General features: G+C 36.7%; 1 protein-coding gene across 3 annotated transcripts in view; it reads right to left on the reverse strand.

The window, feature by feature from the left end:
* Nucleotides 1–200: 200 nt before the first annotated feature.
* The window catches only part of LOC145663978 (AMP deaminase-like), a 134,398-nt gene continuing 108,682 nt past the window's right edge, over nt 201–25,916 (reverse strand). For all 3 annotated transcript variants that reach the window (XM_081730235.1, XM_081730236.1, XM_081730237.1), the window contains 3 exons: nt 16,114–16,224; nt 5,413–5,513; nt 201–332 (listed from right to left, as the gene is read on the reverse strand). In XM_081730235.1, the coding sequence (XP_081586361.1) occupies nt 5,415–5,513; nt 16,114–16,224 (210 nt within the window). In that variant the 3' untranslated portion in view covers nt 201–332; nt 5,413–5,414. The remainder of the gene's footprint in view (nt 333–5,412; nt 5,514–16,113; nt 16,225–25,916) is intronic.

Consider the following 25,916-nt stretch of genomic DNA (forward strand, 5'->3'; position numbering starts at 1 on the left):
TTCTTTTGGCAATGAAAATTTCTCCACACATGTAACACGCAAATTCACCACATTCATGACAGAGAGGTCTGTTTCTCCCGTAACCATCCTCGTGAGATTTCTGGTATCGTTTTAAGTTCAAAAAATTTTGATAGCCTTTCCCGCAAACATCACATGTATTACGTCCACCAGTTACGTGGACGTAACTGTTCTTTCATGTATCCTATTTTTACACAAATGGAAAAACTGAGCACTTTTGGACTAAATGAGATCAACTTTTTTTTCCTTCACAACCAACTCATTACTTCGCTCGTTTATGATTTCCTTGCTTTCGCCAGTCTTCAAGTGATTTGCTGAAAAGAAACAAATACTTTCACTGGCTATGATTACATTCACAACAACAATTATTATTATTATTGAGAGTTCATGTTTAATTTTTATTTTACTGATTTTGAACCTTTTGTTCAACTTTCACCAGACATCCAGTTACTATTTTCTTTGTATACTACTGGTCCTAATTACACACTATACAGGGTGTTCCAAAACAACATCGACAACGTTTGGGAGGTGTAAAAGTCTGACCAAGAAAAGTCGAAAGGAATAGACCAACCTGGGTGCACAAACGCTTCCTTTCGAAGTTATAGGCTGCCGGAAACACGAAAATATGAACTTTAAAGGTCCATAGCCCAATACTATGGGATCTACCGTAGTCGGGTCAAGACTTCTCTTAGGTACTAATATGTGCGCTATCCAAAAATACATGTTTCAGAATCACATGTTTAAGGTAGTCACGCAACTATTTGTATAGAGGGAGTTTGGCTACGGGTATATAATTTGAAGTACTCACCAATTATCTCTATAAAAATGTTGCGGAAGCACCGCAGGATTGTGAAACTTGGATATTTGGATAGGGCACATATTAGTTCCTAAGTGAAGTTGATTTGTTTTTACGATTCCAAAGGTATTATACTTCGGGAATTCGTTAAACAGGATCAAACTGTTAATGGTGAACATTTCGGGGTGTTATGGAGCGTTTGTGGAAGCAAATCGTTCGCGTAAGGCCCGAGTATCGAGCGCTGGGCAGTCGATCGTTATTGCACGAGAATGCACCATGTCACAGGAGTATGCTCGTGCAATGACCCGTGACGAGGGTCATTGAGGCAATTCCGGAAAAGGACATTCAAAATTCTATGCTAGCATTGGTTGAACGTGCACAGCTGTATATTGATGCGGAAGGGATGTATTTTGATTTTTTTTTTGTAAAAAAAGAAAACTACAATTGTAAAATCTCTTATTTTTTTAATTTACAAAGTTCCGTTATTTTTCCGACATACTGTGTATATAGATTTTCTCAAGAGTAAGACCTTCGTTGTTCATGTTCTCTTGTTTCTTACTTGCTAGTTATTTTAAAACGTATGTGAAGAGTAGTATATCTTTACAAAGGATTTGTTAATTTACTTTGAACGTTTCTGAGAACTCGTTTATTTTTCTCACTCGTATATGACGCCCAATATCACTTACATTAATGCTTTTAGTTCAAACCTCGGGTAAAAGTATTCCTATTTTATTTAACGATTTGTTTTCTTTTGGTAGTTTAATTTCTTCTTCTAAGTATTATCTCAATTTGAATGAATAAAACACATTTTGTTTATTGTCACTTCCTTAGCTAAGTTCGAATTCGAGAGAAATGTAGTATAATTTACTTTCTTTATCCTTCATATATTGTAATAATAGCATAATTAATTAAGTTTTACTTTTGAGTCCAGTCGATTAGTGAAAACTTAGATGCTACCGAATATTATCCTGATGATTCTTGACACAATGACAAGCGTAATATACATTTTAGTTATTCTTTATCCTCCACAATATATTGCTTTCTATCGGTTAAAAATAAAGCAACAATGAGTTTGCTAAGAAGACCGTTTTTCTGTATAGAACAAAATAAGGTGCAGCAATTCACGTACTAAAATATACGTAATATTTCGAATTCATAACTTCCTATTATTACACTTTTCAATTTTGGTTGGGAAGAAATAGTTAAAATGAAAGTGCGAAGATTTACCATAAACTATTTAATATTTACCGTCATTGTAATTGTGTACATTTTATGTCTGCAAAAGTACTATGAATCAAGAATATTTTTTAGTAGATAACATGTTCTTATTTTTCGATTCGAACTTGAAAGTTACAACTTCGGTAGAGTGAATAGAAGAGTGAGGAGATTGATGCGGGTTGTAAAACCTCCCATTGAGTTTTTTACATACTATTGAAATGAAAAGTATTTTGCTTTTCTTAAATATTGGGAAAGCACCAATCTCTATGTGTGGAGAACGGTTAATTTATACTACGGTTTATCACTTCCAAATGTGTAGAAGATATGAATGGGAAGAGTATATATTTATCCAGGAAGAGCAAGAAAACGAAGGGACTTCATAAACCCTGCAACCTCCCTTCCTTCCCCGTTGGGCATACTTCCTTTTTGTAGTAGTGAATTCTCAAATCTTCATTTTCATTTTCATTATTATTATTATTATGGTTAAATTATAAAGTTCAAGACGAACCAATTCCGTGTTTATGTAAATTAAATAATAATTTATCTGCGAATATGCACTCGTCTAACATACGTACATTTGCGAGAGTTTGATTTTGGATATGAATTGTACACAGCATTGAATAGTAAAAATTTTAGTATAAAAATATATTAGTAAAAATATTGATTAATCAATTAGAGTTAAAGAAGCCTTTCCAGTCAATTTTATATAGAGGACTTACTTTAAAATACAATCAGAAAAAATATTCACGTTTTAAGTGACCGGAAATCGGTAACTTACATTATAATATTTACGTACTTAGTATTATAATTCATTATGGCTTTATTGTAATTCTCTGTAAGTTATGATTTTGCCATTTTAAAATATAGAACGAAATGTTAAGAAAACCTTTTAAACAGTGCTAATTTCGGGGGAAGACCGGAGGGGAATTTGAGATCCTTTCTAGCTATGAAATTTTTCCCTTCGGGGCCATATCTTCGATTACGCACAATGTGGACTCACAGTGTTTTTTGTAGTACTCCCTCCGCCGCATACTGACAATCCTGCCAGAGAAAAATCTTCTGAAATAAACACTGCTTATAGTTTTTCGCTACAAATAAGACGTTAGTAATGGAATAGTGAACATACTTAATATTTTGTTTTTTGGCTATGTATTTCAGATTTGCAATTCCTATAATGTTTTTATTCAAATCGAACTTAAAAGAAAAGAAATTCCCAAAGAGTTTTTCAAAGAAATATTCTCAGAAAATAGGATGAAAATAAGTTGAAAATAGGAACACACATTTAAAAAATACTTCCTACAGGTTTTGAAGAAATAAACATTTGATTGGTACATTATTGACCCAAACTCCTCGACCTCGTACGCAATCTCAAATCTTCTTTTGACTTTTGTATACAGTAGTTTTCTGCTCCACACTCGTTTTTGTTTAGTCCTATACGATTATGAGTTTGCGGTGCATATTTGGAAGTTAAAGCTCTTGCAATGTATAAAAGTATTTTCCGAATAACTTACATTCGATTTTACGTCCTAGTAACTTATATAAATGAGAGCGAGTCCGTGAAATGATTGTGGTGTCGAGTGATCGTGAGTGTTTTTAGAGTTAGGAGTCTGAATGTGCAAACCCTCTTAACGTGGGGAGTTATTTTCTTTGGATACGGTACATTATAGCGAAACAAAGAATCTATTGAATATATATCTGCTATCTATTTCATAACACTTGGTAGTTTCAAATTTACTTAGATTTGCTTTTCTTTTTAATAACCCATAACATACAATCAAAACTTTGGTAAGTATAAAAAGCGTGAAAAATTGTCCGAAAATTTTACGACTGGTGAAGATTTGTCGCTTCCTGGTACCGCGAGTTTATACTTTTGCTTCTAATACACAGGTCGTTCATGCCTATTTAAAAAATGTAATAACTGCATTATCTCGAGGAAGAAGGTAAGTTACTGGAACTGAAAACCCTCTGCAATAAGAATAAATTTACATATTTAATATAAAGTACGAGGACCATGTCGAAAGTTTTTAGCTCTGACCACAAGAAGCATCGAACTGGAACAAAACATTTACAGTTTTTCAAAGTACTCTCCACGGACACGAATACACTTTTGCATCCTTTCAAACAGCTTAGAAAACTGTTCATTCCACACACTTTCTTCTATATTGTCCACAGACTCCAAATAAGCACCAATCGCATCTTCACCCGATGAAAAATGACGTCCCTGCAAGTGTTTCTTCACTCTGGGAAACACAAAAAAATCGCACAGGGCCAAGTCTAGCGAATAGGGTGGATGTGACAGGATTCTGACTCCTTCTTGGTTCAAAAAGTCTACAGTTCTTGCAGCACTGTGGGCACTTGCATCGTCATGATGCAACAGAAGATGGCCGAGTTTTGATCATGGATATTGGGCCTTCCATTTCTTGAACACAGAGGGAAGACAAACTGTTGAGTACCACTCAGCATTCACCGTACGCTGATTGTCAAGTACAACAGTCGCAACATGTCCCTCCCGTGAGAAAAAAGACGCAACCATTTTTTTTCAACACTCCGAGGTCTCTTCACTTCGGTTGGGGGATCTTCATTCTCAAAGCACCACACTTGCGACTGCTGCTTGGTAAGCGGATCACAATGATAAATCCACGTTTCGTCACCCGTGACGATGTTGTAAACATTACGACTTGCCCCTTGGTTCAATTTATTCAACATAAATTCACACCATTCCACCCTACCCTCTTTTTCCCTTTCCGTGAGTAAATGGGGGACCCAACGAGAACACCTTTTCCTGAGACCCAAGTGTTCACGCATAATTGTCTGCGCTGCTGTTGTCCCAATATTGAGAGTAGCTTCGAACTCCAGGAAAGATACATGGGGGTCATCTTTCACCATTTGCTTCACAGCTTCGATGTTTTCGGGAGTCACTGCAGTGTTTGGCCGTTCGGAACGAGGTTCATCTTCAAGTGACGTACGTCCCTTTTAAATTCCCGAAACCAATTTCCAACACTGGTTCGCGAAGGAGCAGGTTCCCCAAAAGTATTCACCAAGGTTTCAAGGCACTGCTCCGCGGCTAAGCCCTTCTTGTAATCGTAGAAAATCAGCGTGAAAAAGTCACGTCTTGACAGCTCCATGGCTAACTAGACAATGGGTCACGCGCGCTACCTTATCTCTCTTATCTCTGACCATGCTATCACACTCATTATTGCTATTGATGGCTGAAAGTCACAAAATATCAGAGTGTCGAATGCAATAAACAAAATGTTGCTGTGATGTTAGATTATTGCGCTGCTAAGAACTTTCGGCATGGCCCTCGTATCTCGCACGTTTACAAACAGAAACCATATACAAAAGATGCATGTACTAACATAGATGCTATTGAAGATTACCTTTATTGTTGGTTGTGAAGGTCTACAATAAATTTTATCTCATCTGAGTGCACAGTCTTTCGGAAGTCTCTCCGTATTTTTGGCACATCACTTTCATCCGCCTGAAATGAAACATTGTTTCCCATTATTTGTATAATTGTGTAAATATAGGGTTCTTGTGATCAATGTAGGCATTTTTTCAGTCTTGAAACTGTAATTGTGTGTACTGTACCATTACAGCTGGTGTAATAGGATTTTTTGGGGGGACTGTACCTAGCGAATTTTTTTAAATTTTTATTTCCAATCTAATTACATTGTGTATTTATTCTTTTGTACTCAAAATTAACGTAATGAGTTGAAATATCCCATTAGGAATTATATTTTCAGGGAATAACATCTTTATTTATATTTCAATTAATTATAAATTCCATTTTTGCATATGTAAGTTGAATAGTTACAAGGTTTACCGCTCTGACGTCATACTAAAACACAGTTCCACCATTGGATATCAATTTTCAGAATTTCAGACCAATGTAAAATTTGGCAAGGTATTTCAAACCCAGCTCACCCCCTCTCTAGAGTCCATATCCACCTACAGATCCGGTTATATCTAGATTTTACTACTTTTTATTCATTTTTGGAATCCCGCGGCTGAAATGCTTTGATCCGATTGGAGGAGGCTACCTTCGTTGTCTGTTTGGGCGCAATCAGTTGTTGTTCTAGAAGCCAAGACGAAGTTTACACCACAGCAGTTTGTGTGCTCCTAAAATATTCGGATTTTCTGCAGTAATTAGCACCAGTTACCAGGTAACATAGATATAATTCAGTTACTAAATTTCTTTGGAGCCAAAAGAAGCCTCAAATCGTAAACTTGGCCGAAGAAATAGACTAAAATTAGTTAAAATAGGGAGGTCCATCCAGCGACTCCATGTTGGTGCATATAAACAGTGATGAACAGGATGCATGATAGTGGGTGATATTCCAAGTATAGATTCAGTGATTTAAACATTCAGATTATCCTGCTCACCCTTCCAAATTTTTCTGTAAATGTTAGGGTTGTTAGGACCTGTACGTATATAGATTTGTGTGTAGGTAGTAAGTGTTTATATGGCAGTATCCAGTTTTATTGTAGTTAGGATAGCTATCAACATGCACGCGTAGATTAACCAACAGGGCTCCTATTTTCTCCCGAACTGAAATATTATTCAGCAAATATGGGTAAATACATTTTAGCTGGGATCTTTCTCCCCTTCAGGGGGAAGGCCCTATAATAATAATAGTTATTAACGTGCCCCCGGGCATCGAACGTTCATAAATATGTGTTGATTATTTTTCGCCAGGGTCAGTTGGACCCGTTTCCCCTTTTTTTCTCTCCCCTCATAGTGTTACCGAGCCGGAAAAATTTGTGAAGTTTTAACATACTTTGAGTGATGTGCATGTTATCTTACTGATGCTTGTTTAGTTTTAGTATTTTAGTATATGTGTGGTGTTAAGTAGTATCTAGATAATGAGTGATTTTGCGTGAATGCGTGATTCCTCGATGTGTGGACAGTGTATTCCTTGTTCGTGAATTTATTATCACCCTATTTAGTACATAAAATTAACTGAAATTCATAGTAGTGTCGTCAACCATAGTGTAAAGGTTATATTTCAGTACACGGATAAACTGAGTTGACATCAGCGCCGTTGCGTTCATTTTCCGTATTAGCCACTTGTTTACATTACGTCACCATGCGAAATAGTGATTTAGTTTGTGTAATTTTGACTTTTTTTTTTTTTTTCAAATTATATCCAGTAGGTATAGTTTACAGTCCAAAGGAATAGACATTCATGTGAAATGACATGAGATAGTCCTTTTCTGAAAACTACAACTTTCTAGTCCATTTAGGAACCGAAATATCCAAATAAATAAAGAACGCGTTGAATTTTAACAGAAGTAAGCCTTCATGATGCTACTTCTCCCTCTCAAATTGCAACATTAAATTTTCTTTCCCGTGGTGTAAATTCCATTGTTGTTGTTGCAACATTATCAAATCGAAATCATATAGTTGTGGATAACCTAACTTTAGGTGAACATATTTATGATTTTTTTTTTTTTTTAACTGGGAAGTAAATGTAAGATGGTGTGCGTGATAAAAAGTCTTGGGTTCGAGGATTGTTTCGTGTGGTGGTCTAAGTGTAAAAAATATTGTAATGTTTATAGATTTTATAGTGTGTGACGCAAGGTGTGTATGTTTCTGGGCGTGAATATAAGTAATAGGGTGTTCACAAAATATTGCGTCGTGTAAGAAAATGAGTAAATATATAAATATAGGTAATAACATTGTGATTATACGAATATAATATGAAATGAAGGTGCTGATGGGACACCCATAAGTATGCGCATCGACCCAGTGTGTTTTAGTTGTATGTTGATAATGCGTGATTATGCTCAAAGACAAATCTTTTACGTTTCGACCCCTACACCAAGACATTTCCTCAACCAGGTTTGCTAGGATAGCAATGTGCAGTTTGAAGGTATATTCTACTTCGCAGTTAAGCATCTCATAACAATAGTAATGGTTCATAAGAATCTCATTAGATAGTGGGGAGTAGCATCATATAGAAATCAATACTAAAGGCTTACTGATAGGATTAGGAAATACAATAACTGCTAGAAAGTTGAGACCGTTGAAGATTACACTTTTGTTTAGTCGTAGCTATGATATCCATCGACTCCTCGAGATTTTTTTTTCTTTCTCTCACGTCACTTACGTTGATTACCATACGGTGTTCATCGAGTCAATGGATCGGATGGGGCCAATCAAATCAAATTAACTGTTATTGAAATAAAATCTAAGTGCTTATAGTACGGCCGCTGTATCTCTGGCTCTGACAGCCATGCGAAAAAGAAAGCGAGGGTTGAAACTACATTGACACACCCCCATAAGGCCTAATGAGTGGCCGAGCTGTCACCGCGCTGGCATGGAAACCAGACGTTGTTGCCGTTTCGTGTTCTTCCTTTTGTTTGTGCATAGTTGAGTGAAAACTGCATTGAGATTGTGTTTGGTTATTGCAACTTTTTTCTCTTCTTTTTGTGTGTTTGGGTGTGCTGTTTAGAAGTATTGTTATTAATTGGTGACAATGGCTAGTTCTTCAAAACCGAAGGCAAAGAAAATAATGTATAAAGGGCAAATTGGCAACATTGTTTTGTCCACGTGCAGAACTGTCAGAGCCAGAGACATAGCGGCCGTACTATAGCGTACCCAGATGTCGAACGTCCCTTGTCTTTCATTAAGTATTTTTTTTTCGTTTTCCTTCTTAGTCTAATTAAATATATATAAATTAATCGACATCCCAAGCCGTGGCTTGCTTGCGCATGGGGAGCTATCGGTGATGTTTGGCAATTGAAATCACCGATCCAAAATTCAGTTTATTTACATTTTTTTTTTAAATTTCAGTAACTCACTAGTTAGGGATATCTTAGCTATTACTCTTACTCTAGTTTCTTTGCTGTACTTGAACCTTCTTAGTTCTTCTGAGGGGCCGATTTTTTTTTTTTTTTTTTTTTTTTTTACTTAGAGATTTTAAAATTGGGAACGCAGTCACTGGTCCTTTTCCCCTCTCCTTTTCTCCTGCTGGTCTGGGCCGGATACGGGGCTCAGATTTCAATCTTACAAGCAAACTCTTGTGGGATTGGGATCTGATGGCACAGACTTGCATCCTTGGCAGCAGGACGCCCCCTAGGCTACGTATTTGAGTGAGCCAACCCCTTTTCGGCATATAGGAATATTTTGGCTATGAGTTGTTACATATTAAAATTCGATCACTCGTCTGTGTAGTGAATAGTACCTTAATCTTTCTCCTTTGGCGCCACTATTCTCTATCTATTCCATTTCTTGTTTCTTATCTTAAAATTTTATTTTATTGTCAACCTCCCCCCCCCCCAGTTTAAGATTCATGAATATACCATATATGCATAATACATATTTCGACTGAATTTACCAACTGAACATCAAGAATTTAGAACATCGAGAAAACTACGGGTAACTGAAGCGATGATTAAGATGATGAAAGAATGCAGAAAGGCGATACGAAAAAATACAAAAGCCTGAATAATGAACTAAGAAGAGACGGACAAAGGTAAAGAAAAGTGCATGGAGCAGATACGTTAAGAAATAACGGAACTTCAACCAATAGGCGCGGCAAATAGGATCTGATGTATCAGAAAGCACAAAAAATGGGAAGAAGAGCAAACAAAAGTATACCCACGTTCGGAATCAAAGATAAACAGGGTAATGTAGCCACTGGCCATTACAGAATCTTAACGGGATGATCTACCTTTTCTCGGCACAAAAATTTTTATATTGGACCTTATGGGGAGAACATGGCTACCGAATTTCCTCAGTTTCTAAGGAACTAGGTATCTCTAATGGGAAAGAAAAATTTTGCAGCATTCTACAGAAGTTTATTAACGGGTTGAAATACTTAAATTGTATATTTGTCTGCTAGTTTAGCAGAAATAAATTATTAAAAAATAAATAAATTAGTTTCTTTTTATACAAATTATAATATGTCTAACTTTGGAACCAATTATGGTAGAAAGATCAACTTTTTTTTTGTTTTATTCCTTGAGAAGAAACGACTCTAATAGTTTTAATCACAACCATATCTGATACGCCAATTAAAAAATAGTATTTTAATATAAGTATTAAAGTCCACCTGTCACGAAGTTTGACGAGGGTAAGGCCCGCGCCCACCGTTTTCTTCTGTTTTTGTCCCGAGAGATATGAGGGGACCGTTTTCACAGCAGGTGTCAATGCGAATGTAAACATCCTGTCCTCACGTTCAATAGCCCAAGTTCGGTCACTTTCTCTCTCTCTTCCGAAAAGGTGTTTCTACCCTGTAAGAAAATTATAGATATGTAGAGAAAATGGTGATCAATTATTTCTGATAGCCAGATGATAGACAAGCATTCTAAAATGCCTTCGAATTCCAAAAATGTATCGACCATAACTATACCATCTGGTTATTTTCAGGAGGCAAAAGTTATATTATTATTATTTGGAGTTAGAGTGCAAAGCCACGAAGATACAAATGGCTCCATAAGCTAAACATACACATAGCTGCCCCCATTCCTAACATCCTTTTGTGCGTTAGAAAACATGTTATAACAATGCGCCCCTCGCAAAAATCTAATTCAACTCTTATTGACCTCAGTAGCGCTTACTAATAACGTAAATGCTATAAATCAGGCATTTGCAAGTAGGAACAGGGATTGGCCGAATCACAGAAATCTTACTGTCGTCACGGGCTGTAAAAGGTAATATATGACATTTTCACAAGAAATAATTATCGGATAATTTAATAACGGACAATTTCGCGGGCTGTATAAAAGAACTCGGCGTGTCAGATCCGGCCCGCGAACCGACAATGTGGTATCGTGGATGAATAGTTACGCTCATCTCTTATAATCAAGGAGTCCCTTGTTTGATTCCCGATGAAGACACAAGTGGTTCGGATCCTACGTTAAGCTGTAGGTCCCACCCATAGGACGTCATCATTCTGAAAGTATGTTCTTTTCTGCGTATCCTGCTTCTTGTTTCAACTCTTTAGGATAAAGCGAGACTAACTGACAGTGCGTAGTCTTAGCGGGGTAAGCGCGGAAAACGAAAAAGTCAAAGAAAACAGGGCTTTGCTCCCTTGTCCCCACATAACAATGCACAGTATGGACACCGTTCCAAATGGGTCTTATAGGAGCTTCATGGCAACATTTTTGTAGAAGACAATTGGTGTGTGTCGTCTGCATGGTTGTCTGGGGACAAAAAAAAGGGCAAACATGTTTTTCAATAAATAAATAAATAAATAAATAAATAAAAGAAAACGTGCATTTTTCAATTCCCGTATCCTCGTCCTAAGAAGGCGCTTAGCGCAACGAGCCTAAACTTTGCTTTGAAAGTTTGTTATTTTTTGCGTATCCTGCTTCTTGTTTCAACTCCCTAGGACTGTGATGATTTCAGGGGTGATTCTCCCAAGAGCTACGAAATTCACCCTTGGGTGCTTGAGATCTTCGCAGAAATTTCTGTGGAGCACGCAATTTTTAGTCGCTTTCCCCCCTGTGCGTGGTGCCTCCGGAGGAAATGATCCGAAATTAACACTGCTATAGGATAATTGGAGACTGGCTTACAGTGGTTAGTCTTAGCGAAGTAAGCACGAGAAACCAGAAATATCACAAAAAACAGGGCTTTTGCTCCGTTGTTCCCCCGTGAAAATGCACGGTTTACACACAATACAGGTTGGATCTAACAGGGCTATTTAGAGAACGTCTTATAGAGCATTTGGTGTGCAGTGTTGTCTGCGGACAAGGAGGCAAAACCGTGTTTTTCATTAAAAAATGGAGTATTTTAAATTTCCCTCGCCCCCTCAGGAGACGCTTCTTCAATGAGACCGTATCCTGCTCTTTCTGCCATTCTCTAGGCTCTAGGCCAATTAGGACTGACAGGCATTTGAATACGTCCATTACTTGGTTGCCTAGTAATTAGCCATCATATTAGCTGCCATATTGGATATAGACAAATGTTCTCTCATTTTACCATGTAAAATATGTCTTGTCGTGATGAAAGCTACCAGAAAAAGTAGGTTTCGTTTAGTCCTAAGGAAGTACGCTACATCCTAGAGTAATGCATGCATATACGCATTTGTAACTTTGTACAGTTAATCGTTAGACAACAGTGTTGCCAGGTTGTAAGGTTTCTAAGTGGCAATAAACAATGCCATATTTAAATTCATCGGCCTCAGAAACCTATAGTTTGACACCAAAATTATCTTTCTAAGTGCCTTGGTTCACGATCTCTCTCTCTCTCTCTCTCTCTCTCTCTCTCTCTCTCTCTATATATATATATATATATATATATATATATATATATAGAGAGAGAGAGAGAGAGAGAGAGAGATTTACGTACGGCGGCGGCCATATTGGAAAATGACGGCTACCAGGAAAACACCTCAAATTTGAAATATATTCCCAAGACATTATTTTAAAAAGAACTTAGGGGACATTTTTTTACGGACACCTATATATGGGGCACCATTGTCGAAATCTTGTGGGGGCACCCCTCTGCCCCCCTTTCCTTCGCCACTACTGTATGCTATAATATTTGTCCGGAAGGGAAAAAAATTCCCAAAATAACAGCGTTTTCTGATATATACTGTTCTTCCCGCGCACTCTAGAATGCATCTTGATGAACTTCCAGAGGTAACGGGGAAAAGAGGATACTTCACACCACATCATCCAGTCTCTTAGTATGGAACCATTGAGGGAGACAAACTCTATAAAGCTAACGGTATTTGGCAGCTGACAGGTAATCCCAGAAACTGGTCGAGAACCTGTTTCATTCAGATATCCACTCCCTTCCCCCTCCATTTCACCAACCCCCGCCCTTTCCGCGGCCATGCTTAGAGTGGGGCGTGACTTACCCTCGTCAAACTTTGACAGGTGGGCTTTAATACTTATATTAAAATACTATTTTTTAATTGGCGTATCAGGTATGGTTGTGATTAAAACTATTAGAGTCGTTTCTTCTTAAGGAATAAAACAAAAAAAAGTTGATCTTTCTACCATAATTGGTTCCAAAGTTAGACATATAATTTGTATAAAAAGAAACTAATTTATTTATTTTTTAATAATTTATTTCTGCTAAACTAGCAGACAAATATACAATTTAAGTATTTCAACCCGTTAATAAACTTCTGTAGAATGCTGCAAAATTTTTCTTTCCCATTAGAGATACCTAGTTCCTTAGAAACTGAGGAAATTCGGTAGCCATGTTCTCCCCATAAGGTCCAATATAAAAATTTTTGTGCCGAGAAAAGGTAGATCATCCCGTTAAGAATCTGAGAGGAATACATAAATGATCTGTTTGACCAGATCTGTCGTTCCAAATATTGCCTTCTGAGTAAAGGAAGAGGTGGCTGATGAAGAAAAATGACCCAGTATTTTAAAAAGTGAGTACTACAAACCATTAAAAATATGCGAAGGAAGAAAAGCCATTGGAGACAACGATATACCAGCAAAGTTGCTCAAGGGTATAGGGAACAATGCTATGAAAGTATTCACTTCACTTATTAACAAGATCTACCTGAATGGAGAATGGCCAAAGGGTTTTCTTGATGTAACAGTGGTTGCATTACCTAAGGAAAAGCTTGCAAAGAAATCCAATGATTACAAAACAGTTTTATTTCCCACATTAAAATTTATGACCGACCTTTGTGGGTTTATTGCGAATAGGGCGACTTATTTTGGATTGTTGACAGACGACATTTTTTTTAACCACTTGCTTTAAACTTTGGCTTTGTGGCTTTTAGCACCTACAAAAGGTTATTATAAACCATACAAGCAGTCTTCGTCTCCACCAACCGCTGGAAAGATATCGGGGAAGAGAAGAGTGCTTGCCGTAAAGATTAATGAATAAAATAAGTTAAAACAAATAATTTATAAACCGTTATAATACCTTGTAAAGCTACGAGCGATTACGCCTAAGAATTAAATGTGAGATTATAATTGCGACTACTATATATCGTGATTAAGCAAACAATATATAATAAACAAATTATATATTTAATAACCTGAGCGCTTAAAAACAATTATTTTATTTTTAATTTTAATTTTTTAAACCTACTTACTTTAATTAGATGGTTTTTTTTGATTTATAAGAATATCTTTTTAAATTTTTACTTACAGTTTGCGCTAGCGGCAAGGAATGAGAGTAAGGGATAATTGTATAACATTTGCGTTTTGCGAAAACACTGCATTGCACAAGGAGGGTGAGGATTACGTTAGCCGCAGTTTTTTGGGGCTTTTTTTTAAATTTGGTTTTTAATTTTAATTTAGTACTTTATTTGCTATATGAAAGAAGAAAATGCATTTAACTGCTATACTGCTTACAACAGGGTTATCGTTTGGGTGTGCCTAAAACGTTGCTTATGCTGAAATTTATTAACAACTGAATAGTTTTAAAATTGAATTACTATCTTTTTTTTGGGGGGGGGCGCTACAACACGTTTAATTACGAGCGAATAAATTTAATTGCAAGGCCCGTTTTGTAATTGTAATTGTAAGTGTAAATCTTTTAGAAACGATATTTTGAAAACTAAACTTGTGTCGACGGGCTGGGTGTAAGCCCTCGTAAAAGCTACTTTACGTGCAGGACGCACGACAGGTGCGAGGCGCACCCCTGCCTAACCGAGTTTTTTTTTATATACTTTTTTTTTTTTGCTAACTTTTTATGTTGCTTTTCCAAAGGAAAATCTCGGTTTTGACTTGAAACGCAACCAACTGATGCAATGGCTAAACTTAGCGACGAGACTTTTTCCTGGAATGCTTTGTTAACCTGCTGGAAAGTAAGGTAGAAAAGATGTCGGAGGAAGATAAATTTGGATTCAGGAAAGGAAAAGGCACCACAGATGCTGTATTATCTGCATCGGGTTGCTTTATCGAATAGGGTATATTGGATTGACGAGAATAAATTCAGAACGAGTATTTGACGTAAAGGAAGAGCTGTGTTTGTGCTTCAACTAGCAAAAAGCTTTCGACCGGGTCAATTGGACCAAACTTTTGAAACTACTTAAAAATAAATCGGAGTCAACTGTAGACTCATTCAAAACCTGCACATAGAACAACGAGTGAAGTTAAGCTTGAACCAAGGAGAAACCAGTAGTGCGGATATTAGAAGAGGAGTCAGACAATGATGTAGTATGTCACCCCCATTATTCAACATTTACAGTGTATACTTAATGAAGGAAGCTAACAAGATCAGGTATGAGGATGACACAGTTATTATAGCTACACTGAGAAAAATCCGTTATCCGGACAGCAGTATATTGTACAAATATATGGAATCCTCTTGCTTACTACAGAAATCAGTACGGACCATACATTATCCATATGCTACATACGCACTGCTCTTAGATGGTGCACATGCTGTTGCAGGATGTCTGACATCTAACAGTCTTTCGTATATTACATACTTATACGTACGTTACATTCGTCAGCTACATGTTATATACGTCCATTTGTATGTGAGATCCTGACCGCCTATATTGTTTCATACGGAAAGTACGTATAGATGGAACACTTATACGGCAAGTATTATAAAACATGAGTTTTCAGTTATACGCCTGCTGTACGTTAAGTCCAAAAACTATAGGAATTACGCGTGTAATCTACCTTTTTAAGTACACCACGTACATATTTTTCTCATGTAGGACTGGACAAAATAGTTGACAGTGGGAAACCATTATGCAATGGAAATCGATATCGGAAAGTAGAAAGTCATGACAATATCCCGTGGGAACACGCCCTTACGGGGTACGTGTAGAACAAAGAAACTTGAGGACGTTGATCATTTCAAATATCTTATAAATGTTTCGACAAGAGACACTGCACCAAAGAGATCAGGTCAATAATTACCCCAGCCAAAGGAGGTATTTAACATGAATTGTTCACTCTTAAGTAGCAAACTTAATATCGGCCTCAGGAAGAAGGTGGTAAAATGCTATATACGAAGTATTGAACTGTAGGCTCGGAGACTTGGACATTACGTAAGTTAGAGAAGAAATATTTAGAAAGTTTCAAAATGTAGCCTATTGGAGGAAGATGAAGATAAAACAGACGGAGAAAACATATTTAGAGATTTTCCTCGTATTAACTACATGCTGTTACTTTCTAGTTTTTTTAGAACTTACCTCACTTCTAAAGGAGCTCATTACTAGGCTGTTATAAGCCAACTCCATTAAATCCACTAATGGCAAATTATAAATTCCTCTTACGCGCTCATATTCCTCATTCAGCGGATCCTAGAAAAAAATTGGAAAATCTATTTTCAATATAAAATATACGCTATACATTTCATTATATATGGAAGATCGATTCATTATATATCATTATTCGATATATAATGAATATGGATCATCGATGTATTATGTATATCGGAAACAAAGTGCCCAAGGTGACAGTGGCGTACAAAACTCGCGGCAATAAGTGGACGGAAACCAAGCTCAGATAAGAGGGATCAGCGAATATTGAAGAGAACAGTCACGAAAAAACCGTAGAACCAATGAGGCATAACTAACTGTAGAATTCATACATCTGAAATGATCTATACCCACAACCGCGATCGGATTGCGATTTCGAAACTTTTGACCATTGCTGCCAAATTTATAGCGCGAAAAAGATAATGTCCATAACATAAAATGTAAATCACCAATGATTAGAAAATACGTAATAAGATCCAACAGTCATTTTTCTCCTTGTTTTCCATAATAGACCAGGCTTCTATGCGGCGGATATCAAAAGAGGTGTATGCTCCTCACTGCATATTCTACCGCTAAACTTGGCGACGACTCTGTTGTGATGTGGGTCACAAATTCATGTATTTCGCAGACAGTATTATTACTCCGGGGAGCCATAAAATATTACAGTGAAACCTGTCAACTTGGCCACCTCTCTAAGTTGGCCACCTGCTTATCTTGGCCTAGTTCGTCTTGAACCTGCATTTTCCCATAAGACATTCGTTACTTACTACTCTGTAAGTTGGCTACCTGTCTATCTTGGAAGTTGGCCACACTGAAGCAATGTTTATCCTATGATGATAATGATAAATTAACCTGCGTATCTTGGCCACGCAAAATACCGTTTTGTTATTTTTCTTAACTTTTTCGTATTCCCATATGAGAGGCAGATGTTCTGTATTTGTTACTGAAGAAAAGAAGCAAGGATTCGCGCGATTTGCTCTTGGAGGTCAATGACCAGAAGACTACTCTGATAAAGGGGTAGTGAAGGAAGATGTGAATAAGAAAAAGCACTTACAGGAATTCAGGAAATGGTTGTACGTATTTGTTTACCCTTTCTCTTTTGCTTAAACCATTAGCTATATCAGCTCCTCTCATCAGTGGGGAGCTCTAGTAATGCCGGAAAATTCTCAAGGTTAAAACTAACCATCTCAATTGTCAACTATTGGCATCTGTCGGCTTGTCAAAAGATAGCGGAGTTTTTGAGATAAGAATTCCCTCAAGATTTTCTCAAAACATCTTTTGCTCCGAGGGAAACACTTCTAGCTTATTAACAAGAGGTAGTTAACTACAATATTAGAATGTGCATATCTGCCAAAAAGAATAAAGCAAATATGTCTAGAATGAACCACCATTCAGTAACAACTGAAAAGAAGTCATATAAATTGCATATGAATTTCTCAATTTATAACAGTTTTTCATGTTTTCAATTTGAATAACTCAGTGTGCTATAATATCAATTTCAATAAACTGCGTTACATACGCTTCTATTTCATGGTTGTGTGTGTTATTGTTTTCAATCCGAATAATCCAATGTACTAGACTAGTTTTCACGAAGAGAAAGGTATGCACATATATTAAACATACTATAGTAATATTTTCTAGTACTGTATATTTTTATGATTACTCTATATGCATTATTTATAAGTATCTGTAGTGCCACTGCTTATTAAAATTTTACAATCAAGTAATACTAGAAATCCTATTCTAAAAATACACAAATCGCACTTGTTTTCTGTAAGTTGACCACCTGTGTAAATTGGCCACTTTTCGATGGAACCGATGGTGGCCAACATAGACAGGTTTCACTGTACTATTGTTATTCGAATCGGTGGACTTTGATTTTCCTGTAAAGTATGTTATTTGCAATATAATAAACAGTATATGCTTTTTCCTCCTAATGAGGCTGCGCGCTAAGCCAATGCAACTTTATTATTAATAAGGAAATAATTATTTTACAAATTACTTGGTAAACTTTTGTTAATACAACACTACTAGTTTTTACAACCTTTTATTAATCTTGTTTTAGGATTGCAATAAGGAACAAGAAATAAAGCATATGATGATGATGACTGTTTATTTACATAAGCTATACACATAACAAAAGGGAATTTATTGGTTACTATTACTACTTATTTTTATATTTAGTAGTTATGCTAGACCAGGGTTAAGCATTTAATGTTAAATGAATGTCAATACCAGCGAATCTGTTTTACTTTTATAACACTTTTATGTGTGTTATAAAAGTTAATTTAACAGACTTTAATTAAACAATAAAGATTTTTGTTTGACTAACAAATAATATTACTATATTAGCAAAGTGGCTTGAAATAATACGCCAGGCATACGATAAGCCTTCGGCTATTTCGCTTTAGAACTATCTTAAGCAGCCACGGATCCAGGATATGATCAAGGGAGGGGCTAAACCATGTTTTGCCGCTTTATCCAGTGTAAAGGAAGTAGATTAAAGCCCATTTTATCCTGTGTATACCTGAACGTCATGGGAGGGGGGGATATCGCTCCTATAGCCGTTCCCTTGGATCCGTGCCTAATCTTAAGAGTGAATTTAATATGTTATGCACTAAATTCCATATACTGGGCTACTTACATGTTATGGCCTCTTCTGGTTACTTCACTAGTAATTTAGCATCCCACGCACTAATTAAATATACCGTAAGCACTGGATATATTATGTGTTCTTTTTTCAAACATTGGCTTTTGTGATAGGGAGAGTAGCGATTAGGTTACGGCCCACAGCAAACCTCTTTGCGTGGCTATGGAAGTGGGATGGAACTAAGGACCTCTGAGGATAGCATCAGTGCTGGCCCACAGCAAAGCTTCTTGCATGGCTATGGGACGGGATTGAACTCAGGACCACTGAGGAAGGCAACAATTACAGCCCAAAGCAAACCTCTTTGCGTGGCTCTATCGACTGTCTCGGACACAGGACCTCTCTTTTCCAAAATTTCGAGGCCTCGAATGAAGAATCGATTTGCGGTGCCTGTTAGGCGAGGACTCGTCGGAGAACCTGCAGCATCTTTGCTTGACCATCTAAGAACGACCCTCGTGACCTCAAAACCCGAAGTTTAAATACTGGTGATTATTAGGTCACGAGCTACTTTTTATGACTAAATTATACTTGAAAGTTTGTTTTTTAGCTTACGTTTCGCGTCTTGATACAGCCACGGAAACTTTTTCAACAGTCTATTGTTTCCCTATAGGAAAACACAGGTTTATTTTGTTGGGTAATCATTACACATTTTAGATGACCAGGTGCTCAGTTGTGCCAATGTTGTTGTTCACCAACTCTATTTTATTATTATTATTATTATAAATTTGACTCTATAAGAAATATCTATACCTTACTCCTTTCCTCCGATCCCGCGCTATAGCAGAGAGAGAGAGAGAGAGAGAGAGAGAGAGCTTTACCTGAACGACACTTGGCTTATACAGGGTGTTTCAAAGCAACACCGACAACGTTTGGGAGGTGATTCCTGACACCAAGATAAGACGAAGAGTATAGACCAACCTGGGTGCACAAATGCTTCTTTTCGGAGTTGGCTGCCGAAAACATGAAAAATTGAACTTTAAAGGTGCATAGCTCCAAAACTATGGAACCACCGCAGTCGGGTCAAGACTTCACTTAAGAAATAACATGTGTCCTATCCAAAAATCCATGGTTCAGAATCCTAAGGTACTCACGCAACAATTTTTATAGAGAGAGTTTCGCTACGGGCATATAATTTGAAGTACTCACCAATTACCTCTATAAAAATTAATGCGGAAATACCGCAGGATTTTGAAACATGGATATTTGGATAGAACACATACTAGTTCCTACGCAAAGTTCTGAACCGACTACGGTAGGTCCCATAGGTTTCGACCTATGGACCTTCAAAGTCCAACTTTTCATGTTTTCGGTAGCCTATAACTCCAAAAGGAAGCATTTGTGCACCCACGTTGTTCTATACTTTTCGTCTTATCTTGGTGTCAGGAATCACTTTCGAAACGTTGTTGTTGTTGTTTTGAAACACCCTGTATTTGTTTTAGAACAACGAGTCAGGTAAAGATTTCTTCTTTCAAAGTTGCTGATAAACTGTTTGCTTCAAAGGGTAAAGAATGATTTACTATTCCTTTGAAGCACAAATAATATGTCTGAAGATTGCGAGGAATAATAGCTATATTACAGACTAGAAGCGCTCAAACACACATTATTCAGGCAAATTGAATTTGCTAATGTGTTTCATTATTTTCAGATTTTACGAAGATTAGATTGTGAAGTGTTGACCACGATCTCGCAAACAGCTACATTAGTGAGATTTTCGAAAATAGCCTAGTCAAATTTTATGAACAATGGTATCATGAGAGCAATTCATGAATCATCGGCAAAATTATAGATGATGATACAAGACTGGTTATGGGGTGAATGTTGTATTCAACAAACGGTAAGGTTTACAAGCACGATATGCGATTCAATCGTTTATAAATTTTCTTCAATCTACGGTTAGCTTTACATGATTAGATGAACACTCAAATCGCTAGAAATGATATAGACTTTCTTCTTGCCGTCCCTGAGTAAATATACAGGGTGCGCTCACTAGTTTAACATTCGGTATTTCAATGAGCCCAGTAGTTCAACATTTTTTAGTATTTCCCTGGCGCGCAGGGCCCGCTCTATAGTTCAACAGTTTTGCACCTACCATGTTCGATAGTTCAACATTTGGCAAAATGGTCAGCAGATTGCTCTGTACTTCGACGGTTTTAAGGTTTGGCTGCCCAGTAGTTCAACGCGCTATTGACAAACAGACCTGACCGAAGGCGCTACCACATTGTACTGTAAATGTAAACAAACCCCCTCTGTTTCACGGCCAAGTCGGACGACGCGACGCAAGCGAGCAATTTAAGGCGTGCATTGTTGAATTTCTTTGTTTCAACTGTATACAGATTTTTTTCTAAGGAAGTGTGTCTTCGCATACAGCAAGTGAAGTGCATTAAATACCTAGCTTGTATACAGTACAGTTTAAAGATGAAGCTACAGTAATTGTTTAAAAGTGTAGTACGTACTGTACATGTACTGTATGTACAGTATGTGATTTTGATTGAAATATGTGACTCTAAATTTGATTTAAATTTTTACCAGTAAATTTGTTTTTCAGTACAGCACATACAGTAACATACAGCAGTGTCGTTTTATTATATATTTACATTCAACCTAACCGTCCCCACGATTTTATTTCAAATACATCCAGTAGTTCAACATTTCCGGAGTTCAACACCTTGCAGGTCCCATAAGTGTTGAACTACCGAGCGCGCCCTGTATATTCTAATTTCTAAACATTTCGAAATGAAGTATCGTCATACGTATAAATAAACCCTCCTACACACAGAAAGATTGTTGCAATTTCAAGATTTAAGGAAGCTGAAATCCCATTTTAACAGTATATGAAAGACTCAATAGGAAAGATTAGAACCCCCACCAATCCCCTTCGATACGTCAATGCTGCACTTAGCCACTAGGAACGTCATGTATAGGAATCTTCGAAGAACAGTGTCCGAATTTTCAGCATCTTTCATGGCCCTCTAACTCTTGGGTGAAGTTAGATTTAAATCGAAGTTGCACCACCCAAGCGTGACGTAATATCATGTGGTATTATCATGGGGGCAAAGCTGGAATAAAACGAGCCCTGCGGGGCTTCTAACCCCCTTCGCTCGCCGACGCTCGTTCAGCTATGTTTCGTAAGTAAGTGAATCACTTTTTTTTTTTTATCAATACGTGTAAAGTGGACTAATTACCACGTGACTAGTGATGAGCAAATTCCCGGAAAAATGTTTTTCGGGAATATTCCCCAAAATGGGCATATTCCGAGAATTTATGTATAAATACAAAGAAAATTACATTCTATTAATATATTATGATTTCAAAATAAAAATCTTTTTTTTTATCACAGTATATTTATTACTGTTGTCTCCAGAGGATTCTTTAAAATGTATATTCTAAACGGTATTATATTATTTATTATATTTAGAGACTACTCATAAATGTATATTTACTTACAGTATGTTTTATGCGAGTAAATATGTAGGAGAAACATTTGGTATAGAAAGTCCACATACTTCTACATCACTAAACAGTTTAAATTTATACCGTATGTACGTGAATTTTCTAAACTTGACTCTATTACTCATATTATAAACATATTAAAGTTTTAAATGTTATAAACAAATTAGGTTGGTAACTGAAAACATACGTAATCTGTCGAAGAATTCATTAGGTTGCCAGTGTATGGGATGGCATATATACGTACGTACAAAATGTTGATTTGAGGTACGCTGTGCTTTGTTACGTGTTCTTATTGTGTACTATTAAATCTCTAATTTAAGAAGATAAGTTATTTTGAACGATATACACGGTGTTACAAAAATTCGCCAACAGCGCTTGGTACATAAATACACAACTAAAACAAGCAAAAAAATCCTAACACAGGTCCGGAAACACCGGTACTAATGAAACATTCTGAGAAGCAATGCTTATTTTGATATGTAAACATTTCATTTTAAAAGTATATGCATTTACAACTGCAGATATTTCTTTATTCAATATCTGATTCTGTCTCAGAGAGCAAAATTCGAGTCAGAGACAGCAGACAGACCGACATCTATTACTAACAGTGGTACGGGGTATATTCATAGCACTTCACCTCTACATTATTTCTAAATTATTTTACAAACTGGTTCCTTTTCATCATTTATAAATTAGTACTTTGCTACTTTTTAGCGCAATTGTAAATGGAAATTAAAAGATCATATTACTAATTAGATATATAAAGTACAGCCAACGAATTTCAATTTTTTAAGCTCCAAATTATATAAAACCTAGAAGTAAATGGTAATAAATGTAAATAAAGTAATAGTCATATGGTTCTTATAATTTGATAAATAAACTAAAGAAATGGAAAAAAATCCTTTCCGGGAATTTATATGCCAGGGGAAAAACTGGAATATTTCCATTTTTATTTTCCTTCTCACAGGGGAATATTCCCACTGCCCATCATTACAGGTGGCATCACGTCACGACCAGATGGTGCAACTTCAATGTAAATTTTACTCCCCCTAACTCTCCTGAATCTTAACTCTGCTGAGGAACTATAGGGAGCCGCAAGACTTCACATGTCAAGATATTTTTCCACACATTTATCTCGGCATTGAAGGCCACATTACATGCCCCGTATTAGGTCATACTAGAGGACAGTTAGCAATCCGTATCCCATTACATCCTAACTAACTAACTAACTCTATGGCCTATGGAACCCGGAAGTTCAATGTCGCGTTCACAAAAGCTCTCCACTGACTACTATCCTTAGCTAACTGCATCCAGTTTCTACTTTGTATTCCAATCACTGCGAGATCCATCTTAATATTGTCCTCCCATCTGCGCCTAGGTTTTCCTAATGGTCGTTTTCCGATTGGTCTTCCAGTCAAGACTTTGAAAGCGTTTCTACTTTCTTCCATTCTAGCTACATGGAAGACCCTAACAATGTTGGGTAAACCGTATAAATTATGTAGTTCCTCGTTATGAAGTTTCCGCCATTCCCCATTCCCATTCCCATTCCTCTTGGATCCGAATATTCGTCTCAGGATCTTGTTCTCAAATACTTTCAGTCTATATTCTTCCCTCAGAGTAAGCGACCATGTTTCGCAACCATACAGAACAACAGGGATGATGATAGTTTTGTATATTTTAAGCTTCAAATTCCTCGACATAATTCGCGAAGACAAGAGATTATGAACCGAATAGTAACACGAATTCCCTGCTTTCAGTCGACATTTAATTTCTTCGTGAATATGATTTTCGTATGTTAACATTGATCCTAGATATTTGAAATTATCCACTTTATCAAAAGTATTCTTTAATATTTTAACGCATCCATAATTTGCCGTATTACGGTCCCGAGGCACTTCCACGTATTTAGTTTTCTCTGCATTTACTTCTAAACCCATGTCCCTGCAAGCGTTTAATAAGATCTCTGCATTTCTTTCTATTGTTTTCCTATCATCCCCTATTAAATTTACATCATCAGCATATGCCATTACCTGGTGAATACCGTTCAACTCTAGGCCCTGGTTGCTATCTTTAATTTTTCTTATAGCGTATTCAAGAACAAAGTTAAATAATAATGGCGACAACGCATCTCCTTGTTTCAGGCCATTTTCGACGTGAAAGCTCGTGGACAAAAATTTTCCTACCCGGACTTTACAAACATATCTTAATTAATCTAATTAGCTTTCTCGGTATTCCAAGTTCTGTAAGAACGTTGTATAATGTTTCTCTTCCAACCGAGTCGTACGCCTTTCTAAAATCAATAAATAGTTGATGTACCGGGGTATTGTATTTCCACTTTTTTTTTTCGAGTATTTGGCGATGGTAAATATTTGGTCGATAGTTGATCGATTTCGTCTAAATCCGCACTGATAATCTCCAATAATATCATCTGCGTATGGGGTCAATCTTGCTAATAGAATATTTGAAAGTATTTTATAGGATGTTGACACAAGAGAAATGCCTCGATAATTATTACAGTCAGTTTTGTCGTCTTTTTTGTGAATTGGAACAATGATTGATTCTTTCCACTCTTGTGGCAATTCTTCCTTGTTCCAGATAAGGAGAATGAGTTTGTGTATCTTGTTCCACAATTTTTCGCCTCCAGCTAAAATACTCTCAGCCGGTATTTCATCTATACCCAGAGATTTGTGTTTCTTTAATTTCTTTATAGCGGTTTCTACTTCTGTTCGGTTGGGTTCTGGAATATACGGTTCTGCGATGTGTATCTCCTTTTCTCCACGCACACTAGTTTTTGGTTGCGTGTTAAGCAAATCGTCAAAGAAATCTTTCCATCTATTTAAGATGCTATCCGTGTCAGTGAGAACTGTACCGTCAGATTTCTTTAATATATAAGCACGAGGTTGATAGCCTTTCTTAAGTTCACTGATCCCCTTATACATGTCCCGGATGTTTTTATTTTTACTATTATCTTCAAGTTCCTTAATTTTAGCTTTCAAAAAATCGCGTTTCTTTGTTCTAAAAGTTTTGGAAGTTTCCCGCGCGTGTCCCAACTTTTCTTTTGCTGAAATTTTAATGCTATCTCTAATTTCAATCCAGGTATTCTCAACACTAGTGCACTCCAATTCTTCTAAAGCCGAGAATCTATTCGAAACTTCAATCTGGTATTCCTCTCTTAGCTGGCTTTCTTCTAATTTCTTTAAATTGAATCTCTCTGTTTTCGGACATTGAATATTACCTTTACTCAACGATAATATATCTCGTATTATCGCTGCTACCAGGAAGTGATCAGTGTCACAATCAGCCCTTCTAAACGACTGGACATCAATTATGCTAGATTGCCTTCTTCTATCTACTAAAACGTGATCAATTTGATTATGTGTTTCATCGTCTGGTGATGTCCAAGTGTATTTATGAACGTCGCGATGTGCGAATTTTGTACTCTTCACGATTAGGTTTTTGGATGTTGCAAAATTTACGAGTCTAACACCGTTGTCATTACTTTCCATATGTAGACTTTCGTTCCCTATAATCGGTTTAAAAATACTCCCGTCCTACCTTCGCATTGAAATCCCCTAATAGAATTTCCATATGGTATCGCAGGAGTTGGTGAAATATCCGTTCCACTTCTTCGTAAAAA

The sequence above is a fragment of the Thermobia domestica genome, chromosome 11 (genome assembly GCF_964235325.1).
Source record: "Thermobia domestica chromosome 11, izTheDome1.hap1.1, whole genome shotgun sequence".
Lineage (NCBI taxonomy): Eukaryota > Metazoa > Arthropoda > Insecta > Zygentoma > Lepismatidae > Thermobia > Thermobia domestica.